General features: G+C 45.3%; 1 protein-coding gene and 1 pseudogene across 2 annotated transcripts in view; one reads left to right on the top strand and one right to left on the bottom strand.

Annotated features, from left to right (window-relative positions):
- The window catches only part of RPRD1A (regulation of nuclear pre-mRNA domain containing 1A), a 448,635-nt gene that overhangs the window by 151,184 nt on the left and 276,438 nt on the right, over positions 1-21,013 (bottom strand). For both annotated transcript variants that reach the window (XR_010177745.1, XM_063922817.1), the window contains exon 4: positions 14,425-14,531. Coding sequence is in view for 1 of the 2 variants with exons in the window: in XM_063922817.1 (XP_063778887.1) it covers positions 14,425-14,531 (107 nt within the window). In the remaining variant the exon portion in view is untranslated. The remainder of the gene's footprint in view (positions 1-14,424; positions 14,532-21,013) is intronic.
- On the top strand, positions 887-1,005 carry LOC134930588 (5S ribosomal RNA; annotated as a pseudogene).

Here is a 21,013-nt window from a genome sequence, read left to right as displayed (position 1 = left end):
TGTTGGAAGCCACTCCCTGCCTCATCGTCAGCTCTACCTAGGTCTATGGGCTGCTGCTGATGCAGTCCATAGAGCCACAGATTTGCGCATTCAAGCAGCAGCTTGTGCAAATGCTCAGGTCCCAGCAGCTGCCAGATCCACTGTGCAGGCACCGGGACCCGGGGTCTCTCCTCTCCCTCCCCGGCATGGGCCATGGCAGCCCCCCTGCCCACAAAAGATAGGAGCCGCTGTTAGTTGCAATAAAAGGGCACACGAGGAGATTGTGCTGATTTGATAAATGACACTTGTATATAGCTATGTGTGACTGAGTACCTGAATCTGCAAACAAACTTCTACAATGTAGCAGCCGCAGCTCTTTTCCAACACAAGTTCTGTTATGCTCCGCAAGGTTGTAGTTGGCATACGTAAGTACGGTTGCCGGGGCCGGTATTATGACCGCTGGCATCCTAGCTGTCGGCATCCCATACCCAACCCGCTCTGTATACAGACTCAGTCACACACAATATACTATACAAGTGTCATATCAAATTAATCAGCATAGTCACATTGTGCATCCTAGTCACATTCCTGTGCAACTAAGATGCAATTTCAGTAAAAAGGATGACCGACGTTAGCAGAGTCTCATGGGGGCTGTACTTTCTCATCCATTGTTCTCTATCATAGCATATGACAATGCGAATGCAGAAGTACTAACACAATTTTTTTCTTTCCCTCATCACGTATTCTTCTCGTTATATCTGTTACATATGTACCCTCTCATCCAAATGTGCCAGGTCAAATCTCTGCAATACCAAAGCAACAAAGACATGTGAGCACACTCATTTTGGAAAGCAGAAGTACATACTTTATCTCTCACTTAGTGGAACAGACACTCTCTCATTCAGCAAATAACTGCATTACTCCACCGGATATGCTCAATCTCATCCGATCTTTGAAGCTAATCAGTGACAGGCCTGGTTAGTACCTGGATGGGAGACCAACTGGGAATACCAGGTGCAATAATGAGCCTTTAGTGAATAGCAGAAGTAGAGGTCCCACACCTCATGTGAGAGATCTTCAAAATCTTCCCTCTCTGTCCAAACTCATCAGGCTCTTGCGAATCACACATTACTGCATACACAACTTATTGATCAATTTTTATTCATTGACAGATGCATGTGTTTGATGTCTCACTAAATTGATTTTACTCTTTTCTATGTAAATCCTGAACTCATCTGTACAGCTAACCAAATTCCCATTTTGATACAGGCGTCACAATTTTGTTATGCTCAGAATACCCATCATTTCTGAGAAACAGCTTTGTTACGAAGTGACAATTTTTGATATTCTTGGATCTGAAAGTGATACATATTAGGAGTTCCCATAGTAACTAGATAAGCTAACTTATATACCTAAGGAGTACTCTGATGGTAATACACAGTCTGTAAATCAGGGATTTCAAACCCCACATCAGGACTGATAAAACAAACCATGAGAATCTAAATATTTTCACCTTTGGCTTATTCAAGTCAGGAATTGTTTTTTGTCTTTTAAAATTATGGTTTGACACTTCTATACTTTCAAGCGTGCCCCAACAAAGTGTCTTTCTTTTTTCTCATTTGTATAAATGACTCTGGGAGCACCACGCACCTCTTGGCCACAAGTATAAGTCCTACATAACATTAATACAGGTCACTGTTTAGCTAATGATCACTGGTTGACTTAAAGTTTAATTGCATTTAATAATTGTAGTGAAATAAGTAACCAAGGCTTGCTTTAATAGTCCAGCTTTTGAACTAAAACTGGTGGTGGCTGAATGTTGGAGTAACAAGCAACCATAGAATATAACCATGGGATTTTATTAGCTACACCAGGTGTGTTTGCTATGGTTGACCTTTGTCACAAACAGGTCACAGGCTAAGGGCTAAGAGCTGTTGTGACAAGCAATATTTATTGAAAAACTTTCAAGTTTTGGATAATGTGCATCAAGCTCTCTGAATACAAGTGTGTACTTACTGTCATGTTTCGCTTAATTTCCCTGGGGTAGCAGATCCTATTTAATCTCCAATTGTTGGCAGAAAAAATGGCATTTAAATTTGATCTTCAAAACTGTGAACAGTTACAGTTCACTTAATTAAGACGGGATAACCCTTTCACAAATGCACAATCTTCTCTTTAACTTAGTAGGCTTCCTTACTATTCCTAAGGTACAGTATATATTTATATAAACATAGGTTTAGAGCAAATAAATCTGACTAAATTGAAACAAATACAATCTGCTCATCCCATAAAATTGACATGAACTGGATAGATGGTGTTTAAACAGATCTCAACTTTCCTAATTTAAAGAATGAAAGAAAGAATGAAAGATACTAGATTGTTTGAAATGACTGTGTAGTAAGGTCATGGCACATGCATCTTTAGATGTTATTTATTTAAAATGCATCAAATGAATAACAGATTTATAAAGGGTTTATTATTTAGATACTTGGAACGGCGATGGGGCGCAAGTTTGTCTCAAATTATGTCAACTAGCATATGGAGCTATTTGAACAACAAAACATTTGGGATGGATCCTTTGGTGCAAACTTGGTCTTATTCAGCTGTTTCAATGATGACCTGTTTATAACTTGGGATGGGAACTATTTATCCACATAGGAAGTGGTTTTACACCTTAATTCTATTTCATTTAATTTGAACACTCATAATTTGGAGGTCACTCTATTGGTCAATGGTGACTAGACTGTCTCCTCTAATTTCACAAGGATGTAAGTACAAGGAATTATTTACACTATAGAAGTGAACATCATAGCCCATGGATTTAAAATATATCATATGGCCAATTTTCTCAGTTGAGAAGAAATTGCATTATTTTATATAGCTTTAATGAATATGCTTCAGAAATTAGATATGTCTTTTAGGTTACACATTTAGAGGATCTCTTCTGGTCAAATTTGGACATTGTCTTTTTAAGATACTGTAAAATATATACTTACCATCTAAAAGCTTCCATTTTTTTACTAATTAGATTGCTGCAAATATTTATATTTTTTAATTTTCTTTTGTTGGTTGAATGACTCTCGTGTACTCCAGTTTTCAAATAGTGCCACAGATTCTCAATTTGCATTGAGATCTGGACTTTGACTTGGCCTAGAATTCTATATAGACAGGTTGCAAGTGGATATTTTCTAGAAAGTATTAAACTTGAACCCCTTCAGATGTAGTGTCTATACTCAGTATAGACACTCTGGGGTATATTTACTAAGGTCCCGATTTTGACCGAGATGGTGTTTTTTCTTCAAAGTGTCATCTCGGGAATTTACTAAACTCAAATCACGGCAGTGATGAGGGCATTCGTATTTTTTTGGTAGTCCTCGGAAAAAATTACGAATGAATACACCATCGGTCAAATACGGCTGGAATTTGGTAGAAATCGGTCATTTACTAAAAAGTGCAAATCACAAACACTGCCAACAATAGCCAAACACTGCCGTGATTAAATACAAATCGTGAAAAAGTGCTAAAAAAACCCAGACCTGCTTTTTTTTACCGTGTTCGGATAGGCATGCACGGATCCATGAGATCCGTGCATGTTTTTCAGTGGGAAGGGGTGGGAAAGTGTTACTTTTTAAAAAAAAAATGTGTGGGGTCCCCCCTCCTAAGCAAAACCAGCCTCGGGCTCTTAGAGCCGGCCCTGGTTGTAAAAATATGGGGGAAAAAGTGACAGGGGTTCCCACATATTTAAACAATCAGCACCGGGCTCTGCGCCTGGTCCTGGTTCCAAAAATACAGGGGACAAAAAGCGTAGGGGTCCCCTGTATTTCTGAAACCAGCACCGGGCTCCACTAGCCAGATACATAATGCCACAGCCGGAGGACACTTTTATATTGGCCCCTGCGGCCCTGGCATTACATACCCAACTAGTCACCCCTGGCCGGGGTACCCTGGAGGAGTGTGGACCCCTTCAATCAAGGTGACCCCCCCCCCTCCAGCCACCCAAGGGCCAGGGGTGAAGCCCGAGGCTGTCCCCCCCATCCAAGGGCTGCGGATGGGGGGCTTATAGCCTTTTTGACAAAAGTTGAATATTGTTTTTAGTAGCAGTACTACAAGTCCCAGCAAGCCTCCCCCGCAAGCTGGTACTTGGAGAACCACAAGTACCAGCATGCGGTGGAAAACCGGGCCCGCTGGTACCTGTAGTACTACTACTAAAAAAAAAATACCCCAATAAAAACAGAAGACACACACCTTGAAAGTAAAAGTTTAATACATACATCCACACCTCCATACACACATACCTATGTTCACACGAGGGTCGGTCCTCTTCTCCATGTAGAATCCATGGGGTACCTGTTGGAAAAATTATACTCACATAATCCAGTGTAGTTCGGTCCTCTTCTTTTCTATTTGTAATCCAGGTACTTTGCAAAATAAAAAAACGGACACCCGACCACGCACTGAAAGGGGCCCATGTTTTCACATGGGACCTCTTTCCCCGACTGCCAGGAACCCCCCCTGACTTCTGTCTAAGAGGGTTCCTTCAACCAATCAGGGTGTGCCACGTTGTGGCACCCTCCTGATTGGCTGTGTGCTCCTGTAGTGTATGACAGGCAGCACACGGCAGTGATACAATGTAGCGCCTATGCGCTCCATTGTAACCAATGGTGGGAACTTTGTGGTCAGCGGTTGACCGAAAGTAACCTCACCGCTGACCACAAAGTTCCCACCATTGGTTACAATGGAGCGCATAGGCGCTACATTGTAACACTGCCGTGTGCGGCCTGTCATACACTACAGGAGCACACAGCCAATCAGGAGGGTGCCACAACGTGGTGCTCCCTGATTGGCTGAAGGAACCCTCTTAGACAGAAGTCAGGGGGGGTTCCTGGCAGTCGGGGAAAGGGGTCCCATGTGAAAACATGGGGCCCCTTTCAGTGCGTGGTCGGGTGTCCGTTTTTTTATTTTGCAAAGTACCTGGATTACAAATAGAAAAGAAGAGGACCGAACTACACTGGATTATGTGAGTATAATTTTTCCAACAGGTACTCCATGGATTCTACATGGAGAAGAGGACCGACCCTCGTGTGAACATAGGTAAGTATGTGTGTATGGAGGTGTGGATGTATGTATTAAACTTTTACTTTCAAGGTGTGTGTCTTCGGTTTTTATTGGGGTATTTTTTTAGTAGTAGTACTACAGGTACCAGCGGGCCCGGTTTTCCACCGCATGCTGGTACTTGTGGTTCTCCAAGTACCAGCTTGCGAGGGAGGCTTGCTGGGACTTGTAGTACTGCTACTAAAAACAATATTCAACTTTTGTCAAAAAGGCTATCAGCCCCCCATTCGCAGCCGTTGGATGGGGGGGACAGCCTCGGGCTTCACCCCTGGCCCTTGGGTGGCTGGAGGGGGGGGGGTCCCCTTGATTGAAGGGGTCCCCACTCCTCCAGGGTACCCCGGCCAGGGGTGACTAGTTGGGTATGTAATGCCAGGGCCGCAGGGACCAATATAAAAGTGTCCCCCGGCTGTGGCATTATGTATCTGGCTAGTGGAGCCCGGTGCTGGTTTCAGAAATACGGGGGACCCCTACGCTTTTTGTCCCCCGTATTTTTGGAACCAGGACCAGGCGCAGAGCCCGGTGCTGGTTGGTTAAATATGTGGGAACCCCTGTCACTTTTCCCCCCATATTTTTACAACCAGGGCCGGCTCAAAGAGCCAGAGGCTGGTTTTGCTTAGGAGGGGGGACCCCACGCATTTTTTTTTCAAGATTTTAACAATGATTTTTTTTTTTTTATAAAGGTGCACAATGAAGCCCAGCACGGATCTCACAGATCCGGCCGATGGCCCTCATTCCGAGTTGTTCGCTCGCAAGCTGCTTTTAGCAGCTTTACACACGCTAAGCCGCCGCCTACTGGGAGTGAATCTTAGCTTCTTAAAATTGCGAACGAAAGATTTGCAATATTGCGAAAAGACATCTCTGTGCAGTTTCTGAGTAGCTCGAGACTTACTCTGCCAGTGCGATCAGTTCAGTGCTTGTCGTTCCTGGTTTGACGTCACAAACACACCCAGCGTTCGTCCAGACACTCCTCCGTTTCTCCAGCCACTCCCGCGTTTTTCCCTGAAACGGTAGCGTTTTTTCCCACACGCCCATAAAACGGCCTGTTTCCGCCCAGAAACACCCACTTCCTGTCAATCACATTACGATCACCAGAACGAAGAAAAAACCGTGAGTAAAATTCCTACCTGCATAGCATATTTACTTGGCGCAGTCGCAGTGCGAACATTGCGCATGCGCACTAAGCGGAAAATCGCTGCGATGCGAAGAAATTTACAGAGCGAACAACTCGGAATGACCCCCCATATTCATTGTGCTAAAGTCGGCAGTGTTTTACAAGTCACTCACGTAAAACACTGCAAAAAAAAACCCGAATGACATCGACATCGGTAAATACGAAAATGCAGAATACGACAGCTTAGTAAATTAGTCGTAATAAATTCAAAAAGTTGCAACTTTACACTTTCGATGTCATTCGTGATTGAACTTTAACCTCAATCGGGAAAATACGAATTTTAGTAAATATACCCCTACATCTATACAGACGTAGAACAAAAAATGACGTTAATAAAACCACAACCGTTTGCACCATTTGATTAGCGTTTTTCAGAATGCTACTTGTTCCATATGCTGTGTGTCTGCCACATTTAAATTGTATGACCATCTCTAAACCACTACTAAAAAGGAGATTTATGGTAAGAACTTACCTTTGTTAAATCTCTTTCTGCGAGGTACACTGGGTTCCACAGGAATAACATCGGAGTGTAGAGTAGGATCTAAATCCGAGGCACCAACATTCTAAAAGCTTTGACTGTTCCCAAGATGCTTAGCGCCGCCTCCTCTATAACCCTGCCTCCGTGCACAGGAGCTCAGTTTTGTTAACCAGTCCAGTGCAGTGCAGTAGCAGGTAAAAGACGACAACCATTAGTAGCCACGTACACCACATTCTCACGACAGGAGAAGGTATCAGCGGCTAATATCATACAAACCCAAAGAAGCTAAGTGCGTCAGGGTGGGCGCCCTGTGGAACCCAGTGTACCTCGCAGAAAGATTTAACAAAGGTAAGTTCTTGTCATAAATCTCCTTTTCTGCAGCGGGGTACACTGGGTTCCACAGGGATAACATCGTGGATGTCCTAAAGCAGTTCCTCATGGGAGGGGACGCACTGTAGCGGGCACAAGAACCCGGCGATCAAAGGAAGCATCCTGGGAGGCAGAAGTATCGAAGGCATAGAACCTTATGAACGTGTTATCTGAGGACCATGTAGCCACCTTGCACAATTGTTCAAGGGTCACACCACGGCCGGCCGCCCAAGAAGGTTCAACTGACCTGTACATAAGCCTGTGCAATCACCATTCTAATCCATCTGGCCAAGGTCTGCTTATTCGCAGGCCAGCCACGTTTGTGATAACCAAAAAGTACAAAAAGAGAATCCGACTTCCTACTGGAGGCTGTCCTCTTTACATAGATACGGAGAGCCCGTACCACATCCAAAGACCGCTCTTTGGAGGACAAATCAGGAGAGATAAAGGCCGGAACCACAATCTCTTGGTTAAGGTGGAAAGAAGAAACCACATTATGTAGATAACCAATGTGTGTCCGAAGAACCGCCCGGTCACGGTGAAAAATCAGAAAAGGTGACCGATAGGATAAGGCACCCAAGTCTGAAACCCATCTAGCAGAGGCAATAGCCAGCAGAAACAAGACCTTAAGAGTAAGCCACTTAAGGTCCACAGATTCAAGGGTTCAAACGGAGACTCTTGCAAGGCCTCCAGAACCACCGACAAATCCCAAGGAGCCACAGGCGGGACATGGGAAGGTTGAATCCGTAACACAGCCTGAGTGAATGTATGAACATCAGGCAGAGTCGCAAATTTTCTCTGAAACCATACAGACAAGGCAGAAATATGAACCTTGATGGAGGCCAGTCGAAGGCCTAAGTCCAGGCCCCGTTAGAGGAAGGCCAAAAGTTTGGCGTAATAAACTTGTAAGCGTCATGATTGTTAGATGCGCACCAAGCAAAGTAAGAATTCCAGACCCTATGATAAATCCAGGCCGAAGCCGGCTTACGGGCCTTCAACATGGTTTGAATGACTGACTCAGAAAATCCTTTGGCCCTCAGAACTGAAGCTTCAAGAGCCACGCCGTCAAAGCCAGCCGGGCCAAATCCTGATATACACAAGGGCCCTGAACGAGGAGGTCTGGGCATTGCAGAAGAGGATGCTCTAACTAGAGACCCTGTAGGTCTGAGACCCAATGCCGTCTGGGCCACGCTGGAGTGATCAGATGTAGGATTCCTCCTTCTTGCTTGAACTTCCTTATCACCCTGGGCAGCCGAAAGTTCCATTGAATTGCCAGTGCGTCCACGAACACTGCTTGAGGATCCCTTGTCCTTGCTCCGAAGACCGGAACCTTGTGATTGTGTTGAAATGCCATCAGGTCTACGTCTGGTAGGCCCCACTTGTCAACTTCTGGATGGAGGCTCCACTCTCCGGCATGAACGTCCTGATGACTGAGGAAGTCCGCTTCCCAGCTGAGGACCCCCGAAATGAATACAGCCGATATGGCTAGCAGATGATGGTGTTCCGCCCACTGAAGAATCCTGGACACTTCCATCATTGCCACTGGGTTCAATGATTTTAGGTTCAGTATGGGCCTGACGAACCATCCGGTTTCGGTACCACGAAAAGGTTTGAATAGTAACCTTTGTTCAGCATGTGAAGCGGTACTGGCACAATGACCTGAGCTTCTACCAGCTTTTGGACAGCGTCTTGTAGTACAATGCTGTCCTCCAACAGAGTTGGTAAGCCTGACTTGAAAAAGTGATGAGGAGGGAGACTTTGAAATTCCAGCCTGTATCCCTGAGACTCAACATCTACCACCCAGGGACCCAGGCCGGACGATACCCAGACATGACTGAAGTGTTTGAGTCTCGCTCCCACTGGCCTGAGGTAAAACTTGCTGGCTGAGATCCACGGACCCCGACAGACTTGTGGAACAGTGTGGGGGTAAGCGCTGGCTAAGGGCGCCCCTCACAGCGCCGCACCATGTGCCTCTGAACCTTCACAGGAGCGCAGCTAATACTGCACTTGCTCCTCGTTGCCGCCATCTTCACACCGCACCCCCCCCCCCCGCTTGCTAGGGGGGTCGGTGTCTCACTCACCACTCTTCAGCACTGTAAGGGGTTGGCGACATGCTGCTGGGACGAGTGGTCCCCTGTGGCGGAGAACGATCAGACCCCTCTGAAGCTCAGTGTCCAGTCAGCGGATACAGTAGCTCAGACCCCGCAGGGCGGACACTGCTCCACCCCTTAGTCCCTCGTTGCAGGCAGGCTGTTGCCAACAGCCTCCTGTAAAAAAATAAACTCTAAAAATAACTAACTAGAAAAGCTCTGTAGAGCTCCCCTAGCTGTGTCCGGCTCCTCCGGGCACATTTTCTAAACTGAGTATGGTAGGAGGGGCATAGAGGGAGGAGCCAGCCCACACTCTCAAACTCTTAAAGTGCCAATGGCTCCTGGTGGACCCGTCTATACCCCATGGTACTAACGTGGGAGAAATTGATGATGGAGGTTGCCAATACCAAACAGCAGGTATTGCTGATGCAACATGGCAATAGGGATATGCAGGTAAGCATCCTGTATATCCAGGGATACCATATAGTCCCGGGCTCCAAAGCCAGGACAATAGAGCGAAGAGTTTCCATAGGAAACTTGGAGATCCTCACAAATTTGTTCAAGGAGTTGAGGTTGAAAATGGGCAGGAGGAACCATTCGGTTTTGTGACTAGAAACAGCGGTCTCTGAGCAAGACGCACCGGCACTACCACTTCTGTGTCCTGGAGGGACTGTACCACCACATTAAGAGTGTTTGCCTTCACTTGATCAGAAGGGATGTTTGTCAGGCAAAAACGATGAGGGGGACGATTCTTGAAGGCTATGGCGTATCCGTGAGTGACGACTTCCCTTACCCAGGCTTCCGAAGTGGTCTTCAACCATACCTGGGTAAACCCTTGAAGTCGGCCTCTCACCCTGGGATCCCCCAGGTGGAGGCTTGCCCCATCATGCAGCAGGCTTGTCTGATTTGGAAGCAGGCTGACGGGCAGCCCAGGCACGTTTAGGTTTGGGTTTAGTGGTTTTGGAAGTGCGAGCCTGTTTCAGGTACGCCTGACCCTTTGCTTTACCTGGAGGTCAAAAGGAACGTAAGGAAGAACTCATAACCTACGGGAACGATGGAACAGTACAAGATAGACACGTAGTCTTAGCTGAAGCTAAGTCAGCAACAATCTTGTTGAGATCCTCACCAAAAAGGATGTTTCCCTTAAAAGGAAGCACCTCCAGGATTTTCTTAGAGTCCAGATCCACAGACCAGGACCGTAACCAGAGAATCTGGAGAGCCAGAATGGACGTAGTAGAAGCCTTGGCCGCCAGAACACCGGCATCAGAAGCCACCTCCTTAATGTAATGAGAGGCTGTGACAATATACGAAAGACATTGTCTAGCATTATCAGAAAAATTGGACGGCAGCTCTGCTTCCACCTCCTGAGCCCACGCTTTAATAGCTTCTGCAGCCCAAGTGGCCGCAATAGTGGGCCGCTGCACAGCTCCCGCAAGGGTATAAATAGCTTTCAAGCAACCCTCCACACGCTTATCCATCGGTTCCTTCAGAGAGGTGACGGTAGTTACAGGCAGAGCAGAGGACACCACCAGCCGAGCTACTTGCGAATCCACCAGCGGTGGTGTTTCCCAATTTTTACTTAACTCCGCAGCGAGGGGATAGCGAGCAAGCATATTTTTGTGAGGTGTGAATTTCTTTCCTGGATTTTGGATAAATGGTCAGAATGACGTAAAACTAATTTAGCAACCTTCTGACATTTAACTCTATCAGGTTTCTTAGAGGTAACGACAGGTTCTGGGTCATCATCAATTTGAAGAATCAGCCTGATAGGCTCTAATAGGTCAGGAACAACCACCTGTGAAACAGATTCCTCATCAGAAGCATCTGGGTCAGTGTCTGAGGGGTCAGTATATACGCCATCTTCATCAGACGAAGTGTATGGAATGTGTGTGGATTGTGAGGAAGTAATGGCCCACTTAGATGATCTCTTGGTCTTAGGCGGGCGAGGGTTAGGTTTCTGTTTGTTCAGTGAGTGATTCAATTGCTGTAACTGAGTGGACAGAAGATCTGCCCATGGCGGATTAACCGCAGGGACAATGGGGGTAATTCCAAGTTGATCGCAGCAGGATTTTTGTTAGCAATTGGGCAAAACCATGTGCACTGCAGGGGAGGCAGATATAACATGTGCAGAGAGAGTTAGATTTGGGTGGGGTGTGTTCAATCTGCAATCTAATTTGCAGTGTAAAAATAAAGCAGCCAGTATTTACCCTGCACAGAAATAAAATAACCCACCCAAATCTAACTCTTTCTGCACATGATATATCTGCCTCCCCTGCAGTGCACATGGTTTTGCCCAATTGCTATCAAAAATCCTGCTGCGATCAACTTGGAATTACCCCCAATATGTGGCTGTACAGGCATGTGAGGACCCATAGGGGGCGTAAGTCTAGTTACCAGCGTGTTCAGTAAAGTAGAGAAAGTAGCCCAAGGCGGGTCATTATGTACCCCCGTTGCTACAGACCTACTGGGGGGGGGGGTAGAGAACCCCCAGAACCTGAACCCTCCGCTGCTTTGTTTTCCTCTAATGCATCTGCGGCGTCACCACCGCGTATTGCAGGATCAGCCATAGAACCGTCGCCCCTTGAAGCTGACATAATATGAAAGCGTGAACCACGGGCAACACAGTACAATATTTATTTATTTATTAGCAGTTTCTTATATAGCGCAGCATATTCCATTGCGCTTTACAATTAGAACAACAGTTATAGAACAAAACAGGGCAAAGACAGAAATAGTGGTAGGAAGGCCCTGCTCGCAAGCTTACAATCTAGAGGGAAATAGGTATTGATACACAAGGATAGATGCAACCTGTTACATAATGTTTCCCCAGATTGCTAGCTTCTTAGTGGGTTGTATGATATGATCACCCAGCAATGTTGGAAGACAAAATGTGAGGTTATGGGGACTGTGCAGAGGGAATGTAACTGGATAGGAAAGCATTGAAGGTTATGTGTGTGGGTCAGGAATTTGGTAGGCTTGTCTGAAGAGATGAGTTTTCAGGGAACGTTTAAAGGTTTGGAGACTAGTGGAGAGTCTTATTGTGTGTGGGAGGGCATTCCACAGAGTGGGTGAAGCCCAGGTAAAGTCCTGTAATTTTGAGTGGGAACAGGTAATACATCTGGATGAGAGACGCAGATCTTGTGCAGAGCGGAGGGGTCTGGTAGGGAGATATTTTGAGATGAGTGAGGAGATGTATGATGGTGCAGTTTGGGTAATAGCCTTGTATGTAAGTAAAAGTATTTTATATTTGACACGGTAGAATACCGGTAACCAATGGAGGGACTGACAGAGCGGATCAGCAGACGAAGAACGTCTGGCGAAGAAGATTAGCCTCGCAGCTGCATTTAAAATGAATTGAAGTGGTGAGAGCCTATGTTTGGGAAGACCAGTAAGGAGACTATTACAATAATCAATGCGGGAGATGATGAGTGCATGGATCAGAGTTTTTGCAGTGTCTTGTGTAAGATAAGGGCGTATTTTGGATATGTTTTTAAGGTGCATGTAACATGATTTAGAGAGAGATTGAATGTGTGGAACAAACGACAGTTCAGAGTCAAGGATGACACCTAGGCAGCGAGCTTGTGGGGTAGGGTGGATAGTTGCATTGTCAACAGTTATGGCAATATCAGGTTGGTAACTACCCTTAGCTGGTGGGAAAATAATTATTCTGTTTTGGAAATGTTGAGTTTGAGATGGCGAGATGACATCCAAGATGAAATGGCAGACAGGCATCCAGTGACACGAGCCAATACAGATATCAGCAGTTTAATACCTGATCAAGAACCCCCTGTGCAGTTGTGATAGCACAAACAGAGGATTCAAGAGGTATACAGTGACTGAAAATCACAGAGAAAAATACACAATAAGTATATCCTGTGAAATACCTAAATCAAACAATAACCCTGACGCACTTAGCCCCCCTCAGGGTACAGAATATAGGGATAGCAATCTGAGTGAGATACACAAAGTAGAAATCACACAGCAGCTATATGCACACACACACAGTCACATGTACAATGCAGAAATTATGACAAACAATAAAACTGCACTGGACTAGCAATACTAAGTAATACTAAGTAAAGCTAAATAAACTTATAGATATATCAATGCACAGTAAACACTGGATGTATATCACAGGGTACTTGTACTACATAACTCAGAAGGAATGCACTGTTTCTTAACTAACACTGTCACCAGACATGTATAATATACTTAAGTGTCCTGTAAAATGCACAGCGCTGATAATGCAGGCGGCTTTACAGAGGAGGCTTTGCCCATACAGTCCCAGGATCAGCTCAGCATGTGAAGATGGCGACAAAACGCTGACAGGGAGTGAGGAAAAGAGAGAGATACAGCTCCAGGGCGGGAACATTTACTCTAAATGGCGCCCTGGGGTTGGGGGAGGGGCTACAGGTCAAAGCCTCATCTCCTTGCTGGACTTCACCACCGGGTACTGTGGGCCATAATAAAACGTTTTTTAGTGAAACCGGCCTGTGCCCCTGCCCTGGTGGTCTAGTGGGGTCCCTGTACCAACACAGTGTCCACACCAGCGCGCGCAGCCCGCCTAATGGCCACGCCGGATCGCGATTTCCAGCGGGTCCCGCCTGGGGGACCCTCTTACCTCCTCCCTAGATGTGGCCACGCAATCCCGGAGACCTGCGGTGAGTGTGTGTTCCTGACTTGCCGAACCGGAGCTCTCCGCTGTAAGTACCCGGCAACCAGGGTGTGGGAGTATACAGCGCCGCCGGGGGAGGTGATGAAGCTGCATCAGGAGATGTCAGAATGACATCTAGCACTGAGAGTGCCTCTGCTGCAGCCCTTGAAGTCTTCTGTCTTAACTTAAAAAGCTCTTTTCAGGGCTGCTGGAGCAGCCCTACCTGTTAGCTGCCTGCAATGCAGGCACCAACTTACAAACTGAGCTTCTGTGCACGGAAGCGGGGTTATAGAGGAGGCAGCGCTGAGCATCTTGGGAACAGTCAAAGCTTTTAGCCTGTTGGTGCCTCGGATCAAGATCCTACTCTACACCCTGATGTTATCCCTGTGGAACCCAGTGTACCCCGCTGCAGAAAACAGAATTAAACTGCAAGTTAATTTTATTTTGGCGTTGATATGTGTATACAGTAGAATTCTTAAATGTCTGTGGGTATGTTGATTTCACTGCTGGGCTTTAAAAACCTCGGTGTTATCCAGAGAATTACATAACTGGCCATTAATTGATGTGATACCTGTGGAGGTTCTTCTGGAGAGTTTTTCAATGAATCATCATCCTCATCTTCATCATTGTCTTCCTTTATTTCTTCATATGTCCGCTTTTTAGTTTTTTTCTCACCATCTTAAAACAAAATCAAATGTTTAAAAAATGACAACAATAAGAAAAAATCATAACCAATACATTATTGTAATAACACATTATAATGAAAGTATCACGTAATAAAATTTTGGCTAGATGCACACAGATGGCTTTCATATTTTGCTCTACTTTATAAAAGCTCTACTTAACTACATTTACCAGCACTCTAACTTACAGTAGACATTGTATCAGTGCTCATGTGGCATGAACATTATCTTAAACCTATTACTATGTGCAGGAAAACAGAAAGTTGAAGTAATGTATTCCTAGTGCTAAAATATTTAGGACGCCAACTTAAAAGTTGATTTCAAATTTAAGTCATATTTTGCCATATTTTTTCTCCCCCTTATCCTATAATAGTACTTTGTTGTGGGCTCCTCATACTCCATGGAACCCTCACTATTCGTAGTATCCAGCAGTGCCAAATATTCACATAAAGAAGGAGATATCCCACATGGTGGCTGTAAATAAATGTCTTCAAACTGGCACCTATATAACAGGGGCTCTTCCAAATCTTAATGAGTGTTACCTGGGGTGTAGTACAGCCATACAACCATCCCCGGTTTTGTGGCAGCCCCATAGTACATGAGTCTCCAATCTAGTGCTGAGCGCTCTACTTCAAAGCTCTTAACCTGGACTACTAAATCTATGGAGAAAGACATGACTGCCCAAATGCAATGGGAAGCAGCTTAATACATTTATCCCTGCCAATTTCTAGATTCCCTACTGGTCTAGTAGAGAACTACAGTGGATGACAAACTTGTAGTTAATTATAATTTATAGTTCCAGTACTGGGTCAATAATGTTTGAGGGCACTCAACAGCAGCACCTCCCCTTCCCCCATCACAACACCAGAGTGGTAAGTAGCATGCCATTTCCTCTGACCAATGCTAAACAAGGTAATACAATAAGTAAGGGGTCATAGAACTATACTGTAAGTTATTCTGCTGTGCAGTACAAAAAGAGAAGTGTGGCTGGGAATTAACTCTAGCCTCTTACCACACTATGTACAAATGGTTAGGACTTTTAACATACAGTCACACATCTAAATGGTAAGCAAAAGCCAGTGTTCCTGGAACGATGCAGGTGTTTACTGTAGATTCCACCATTGCAGGTCACATGTAGAAGTGAAGACAACAACCTGAAAACCCATGACCACATTTTGAATACTAGGAAGTAGGTACAGTTAATAAAAGTTGTTTTGTTCTTCTAAAAATGTTACCCATACATATTCCCTTCTGAATAAGTACTGAATAAATCCAACAGCGTGTACATCCATTATTAAAGCAAAGCAAACCTCAATATGAAGAGCACTTGTAAAACTACAGTATGTGGGGAAAGGGCTAACCTAAAATAAATAGTCTTAGACTATACGGTTATTTTAAAGAGAAATAGGCTCATTAATATAATTTGTTCTATGATATTTTTCTCTTCCATGTGACATGTGCATTGATTACACATGGAAGAGAATTTGGTGCGCAAAGAGAACTTGCAGCATAGTTATGCATGTATCAAATTTAATTATCATTTTACTATGCAGGCTCTGCAGTCCATTTTCCCATACACTTCTCTGTACAGACAAAGTCCCTATGTATACTGAACAATCATATCTACCCTCCACTGATCATTCTCCCATGTCTGCTCTGTTAGCGCTTCATGCAAAATGCCGCAGAAACATGTAGGAGAAATGCATTCATAAGAATAATGCAGTCCATACATCAGCTTGCCGATCTTGGCTGCCAGCCAGCAGACATCGATGGTCTGTCGGCAAAATCCAGCATGATAAAGAACTTCTGACTCACGATCCCAGTCATTTTTGGGTTGGAATTTGGAGAATAGAGGCTTTCAAACATGTTGGAACATCCCCGATCCCCCAACCCAGGCATCGGAGTATGGGGAATTACCCCGATGCTCCGCAGATGTATAGGGCTCATAAGCCCTAAAATTAACAATAGCGATAAAAACATTCCATGTGTATTATATTTATTAAACAATTTGTAAGTAATGATGTAAGGGTGCAAAGATGTGTTAAAGTTACAGCAAGATGTTTTATTGTAGAGCAATATTATAAGCTTCATCTTATACTGCACAAATATACATCTAGTTTCATGTTTCCAAACTTCTATCCCTGTTTACTTAAGTTTTAAAATAACAAAACGCATACAAAAGCAACTTAATTGTGAAACATACAATTACGCTGAAAAATGATATACTACTGCCAACATACATTTGTAAATTTGTATTATTTATGAACTTTTCACTTTAATTAAATGCATCCAAAATACATGAACATCAGATGTGAACCCTGAAAACCAGCATATGTCACATGCAACAATTTAATAACATAAAATTCACGGTTTACAGTATTTTCATGTGTCAGTTTTTAGACAAACATTAATTTAAAATTGTGTGAGATAGGGCTTTCCTTCAGTACAATAATAGGATTTTGATACCTACCGGTATATGCTTTTCTCCTAGTCCGTAGAGGATGCTGGGGACGACATCAAGACCATGGGGTATAGACGGGATCCGCAGGAGACATGTGCACTCTAAAGACTTTTCATTGGGTGTGAACTGGCTCCTCCCTCTGCCCCTCCTCCAGACCTCAGTTATAGGAACTGTGCCCAGGGAGACTGACATTTCGAGGAAAGGAATTACTTAACTAGTGGTGAGATATCTACCAACTCACACCCTCAAACATGCTGCACACATGGCATTCAACATAACACATGCCAACAGGCATGAACCAATTGCAGCAACATGCTGAACTAAAATAACACAACTTGTGTAACTGTAATAACAAAACTGCAGGTAAAATACGCACTGGGACGGGCGCCCAGCATCCTCTACGCACTAGGAGAAAAGGATTTACCAGTAGGTATCAAAATCCTATTTTCTCATACATCCTAGAGGATGCTGGGGATGACATCAAGACCATGGGGCCTATACCAAAGCTCCAGTACGGGCGGGAGAGTGCGGATGACCCTGCAGCACCGATTGACCAAACTTGAGGTCCTCATCGACCAAGGTGTCAAACTTTAGAACTCAGCAGATGTGTTTGACCCTGACCAAGTAGCTGCTTGGCAAAGTTGTAATGCCGAGACCCCCCGGCAGCCGCCCAGGATGAGCCCACCTTCCTAGTGGAGTGGGCCTTTACCGACGTCGGTAACGGCAATCCAGCCGTAGTATGAGCTTGCTGAATCGTATTTCTAATCCAACGTGCAATAGTCTGCTTGAAAGCAGGACAGCCAATCTTGTTGTGATCATACAGGACAAACAGAGCCTCTGTTTTCCGTATACGAGCCGTTCTAGCGACATAGATTTTCAAAGCTTTAACCACATCTAGAGATTTTGAATCAGTGAATGTGTCAGAAACTACTGGCACTACAATAGGTTGGTTTATGTGGAAAGATGAAACCACCTTCGGAAGAAAATGTTGACGAGTCCTCAACTCTGCCCTATCTTCATGGAAGATCAGGTAAGGGCTCTTGTGAGACAAGGCCCCCAATTCAGACACCCGCCTTGCGGATGCCTATGCCAAAAGCATCACCACTCTCCAAGTGAGAAACTTCAACTCTATCTTTTGTAGAGGCTCAAACCAATCCGATTGAAGGAACTGCAATACCACGTTAAGGTCCCATGGTGCCACATATGCAGAACCCCTTTCACAAAGGTCTGAACCTCTGGAAGAGAGGCCAATTGTTTCTGGAAGAACACTGACAAGGCCAAAATCTGGACCTTGACTGATGCCAATCGGAGGCCCGCTTCCACACCATCCTGCAGAAAATGGAGAAAACGTCCCAACTCAAACTCTTCCGTAGGAGCCTTCTTGGATTCACACCAAGATACATACTTCTCCAAATACGGTGGTAATGTTTCGACGTTACTCCCTTTCTGGCCTGAATAAGGGTGGGAATGACCTCCTCGGGAATATCCTTCCTGGCTAGGATACAGCGCTCAACAGACATGCCGTCAAACGTAGCCGCGGTAAGTCTTGTTACACACACGGCCCCTGCTGCAGCAGGTCCTCTCGAGGAGGAAGAGGCCGAGGATCTCCTATGAGTAACTGCTGAGGATCTGGGTACCAAGCCCTCCTTGGCCAGTCTGGGGCAATGAAGATTGCTCGAACCCTTGTTTTCTTATGATCCTGAGTACTTTTGGGATCAGCGGAAGTGGAGGGAAGACATACACTGACGGAAACACCCACTGGGTCACCAGTGCATCCACTGCTACTGCTTGAGGGTCCCTCGACCTAGAACAGTATCTCTGAAGCTTCTTGTTGAGACGAGATGCCATCATGTCTATTTGAGGCACTCCCCAAAAGACTTGTCACCTCTGCGAAGACTTCTTGGTGGAGGCCCTACTCTCCTGGATGGAGATCGTGTCTGCTGAGGAAGTCTGCTTCCCAGTTGTCTACTCCCGGAATGAATACTGCCGTCAGAGCTTGTAGATGTTTTTCTGCCCAGCGGAGGATTTTTGTCGCCTCTGCCATTGCCGCTCTGCTTTTCGTTCCGCCCTGCCTGTTTATGTATGCGACTGCTGTTACATTGTCCGCCTGGATCTGCAGGGGACGGTCTTGAAGAAGAAGATGTACCGCATGTTGAAGGCCGTTGTAAATGGCTCTTAGCTCCAGAACGTTTATGTGAAGGCAGGCTTCCTGTTGTGACCAACGTCCCTGGAAGTTTTCTCCCTGAGAGACTGCTCCCCAGCCTCGGAGACTTGCATCCGTGGTTACCAGGACCCATTCCTGAATCCCGAACCTGCGTCCCTCTAGTAGGTGAGAGCTGTGTAACCACCACAGGAGTGAAATCCTGGTTTTTGATGACAGGATTATCTTTGTAGGTGTGACCCCGACCACTTGTCCAACAGGTCCCACTGGAATACAACCGAATGCACTGATGGATCGACACACTTGATGGTTTCAATATCTGATTTACCATTTTCTGGATTTCCAGAGCCTTTTCCAGCGGATGAAATACTCTCTGAACTTCCGAGGAAAGACAACCTTGTCGTCGGTTCCAACTGTGACTTTGGGTAATTTATGATGTAACAACTGCTCCCTGGATCTCGCCTTTATCAGGAGGTCGTCCAGATAAGGAATTATAATGACTCCTTTTTGACGAAGGAGAACCATCATCTCCGCCATCACCTTGGTAAATACACTCGGCGCCGTGGAGAGACCGAAAGGTAACGTCTGGAATTGGTAATGGCAATCCTGAACCGCGAATCTCAGATAAACCTGGTGAGAAGGATAAATGGGAACATGCAGGTAAGCATCCTTTATGTCCACCGACACAAGTAGTCCCCTTCCTTTAGACTGGCAATCACTGCCCGAAGTGATTCCATCTTGAACTTGAACCTTTTTAGGTAACCATTCAGATTCTTTAGATTTAGGATCGGTCTGACCGAGCCGTCCGGCTTCGGAACCACAAAGAGGCTTAAATAAAAACCCCTCCCTTGTTGTGACAACGGTACCAGGACTATGACCTGGTCTTGACATAATTTTTGGATTGCCGCTGTTTCTCTTTCTGATGGAGAAACTGGCAAGGTCGATTTGAAAAATCGGCATGAGGGATCGTCTTGAAACTCAAGCTTGTACCCCTGGGATACTATTTGCAACACCCAGAGATCCAGGCCAGACAGAATCCAATCCTGGCTGAAGAGTCTGAGACGTGCCCCCATCCGAGCGGCCTCCCGCAAGGGAGCTCCAGCGTCATGCTGGGGATTTGGCAGAAGTAGGAGTAGACTTCTGCTCTTGGGAACCTGGAGCCGCTGTGGGCTTCTTTCCCCTTCCCCTACCTGCAAAGAAGGGGGAACCTCTCATCTTTTTGTATTTATTGGGCCGAAAGGATTGCATTTGTGGGTGATAGGTCTTTTTTGCCGGTGCAGGCGCAGAGTGCAAAAATGTCGACTTACCTGCGGTAGCCGCCGAGACTAGCACATCCAGGCCATCGCCAAACAAGGCCTCACCTTTATATGGGAGAGCCTCTATGTTTCTTTTGGAATCTGCTTCCAGCATGTAGGCAGCAGCGTCCTTGATATTCCCTAACTTAAGGAATATCTCATCTTTATCAATCGTGTCAATTTCTGATGACACGCTTTCTGACCATTTTTCAATAGCGCGACTCACCCATGCGCAGGCAATAGTGGGCCTAATCAGTGTACCATTGGTAACATAAATGAATTTTAATGTTGTTTCCATTTTGTGGTCTGCCGGCTCTTTAATAGAAGCCGTACCAGGAGCAGGGAGAATTATGTCAACCTGGAAAGTGCACTGTCTAACACAGGGGGTGACTCCCACTTTTTCCTGTCCTCAGCTGGGAAAGGGTAAGCTATGTGAATCCTTTTGGGAATACGAAATCTTCTATCAGGATTCACCCACATCCTTTCAAACAGAGCATTTAGTTCGTGAAGGAGGGAACGTGACTTTGGATTTCTTTTCCTTACATAAATAAGCTTTCTCC

The sequence above is a fragment of the Pseudophryne corroboree genome, chromosome 5 (assembly GCF_028390025.1).
Source record: "Pseudophryne corroboree isolate aPseCor3 chromosome 5, aPseCor3.hap2, whole genome shotgun sequence".
NCBI lineage: Eukaryota > Metazoa > Chordata > Amphibia > Anura > Myobatrachidae > Pseudophryne > Pseudophryne corroboree.
This window is presented reverse-complemented; position numbering and strand designations above follow the sequence as displayed.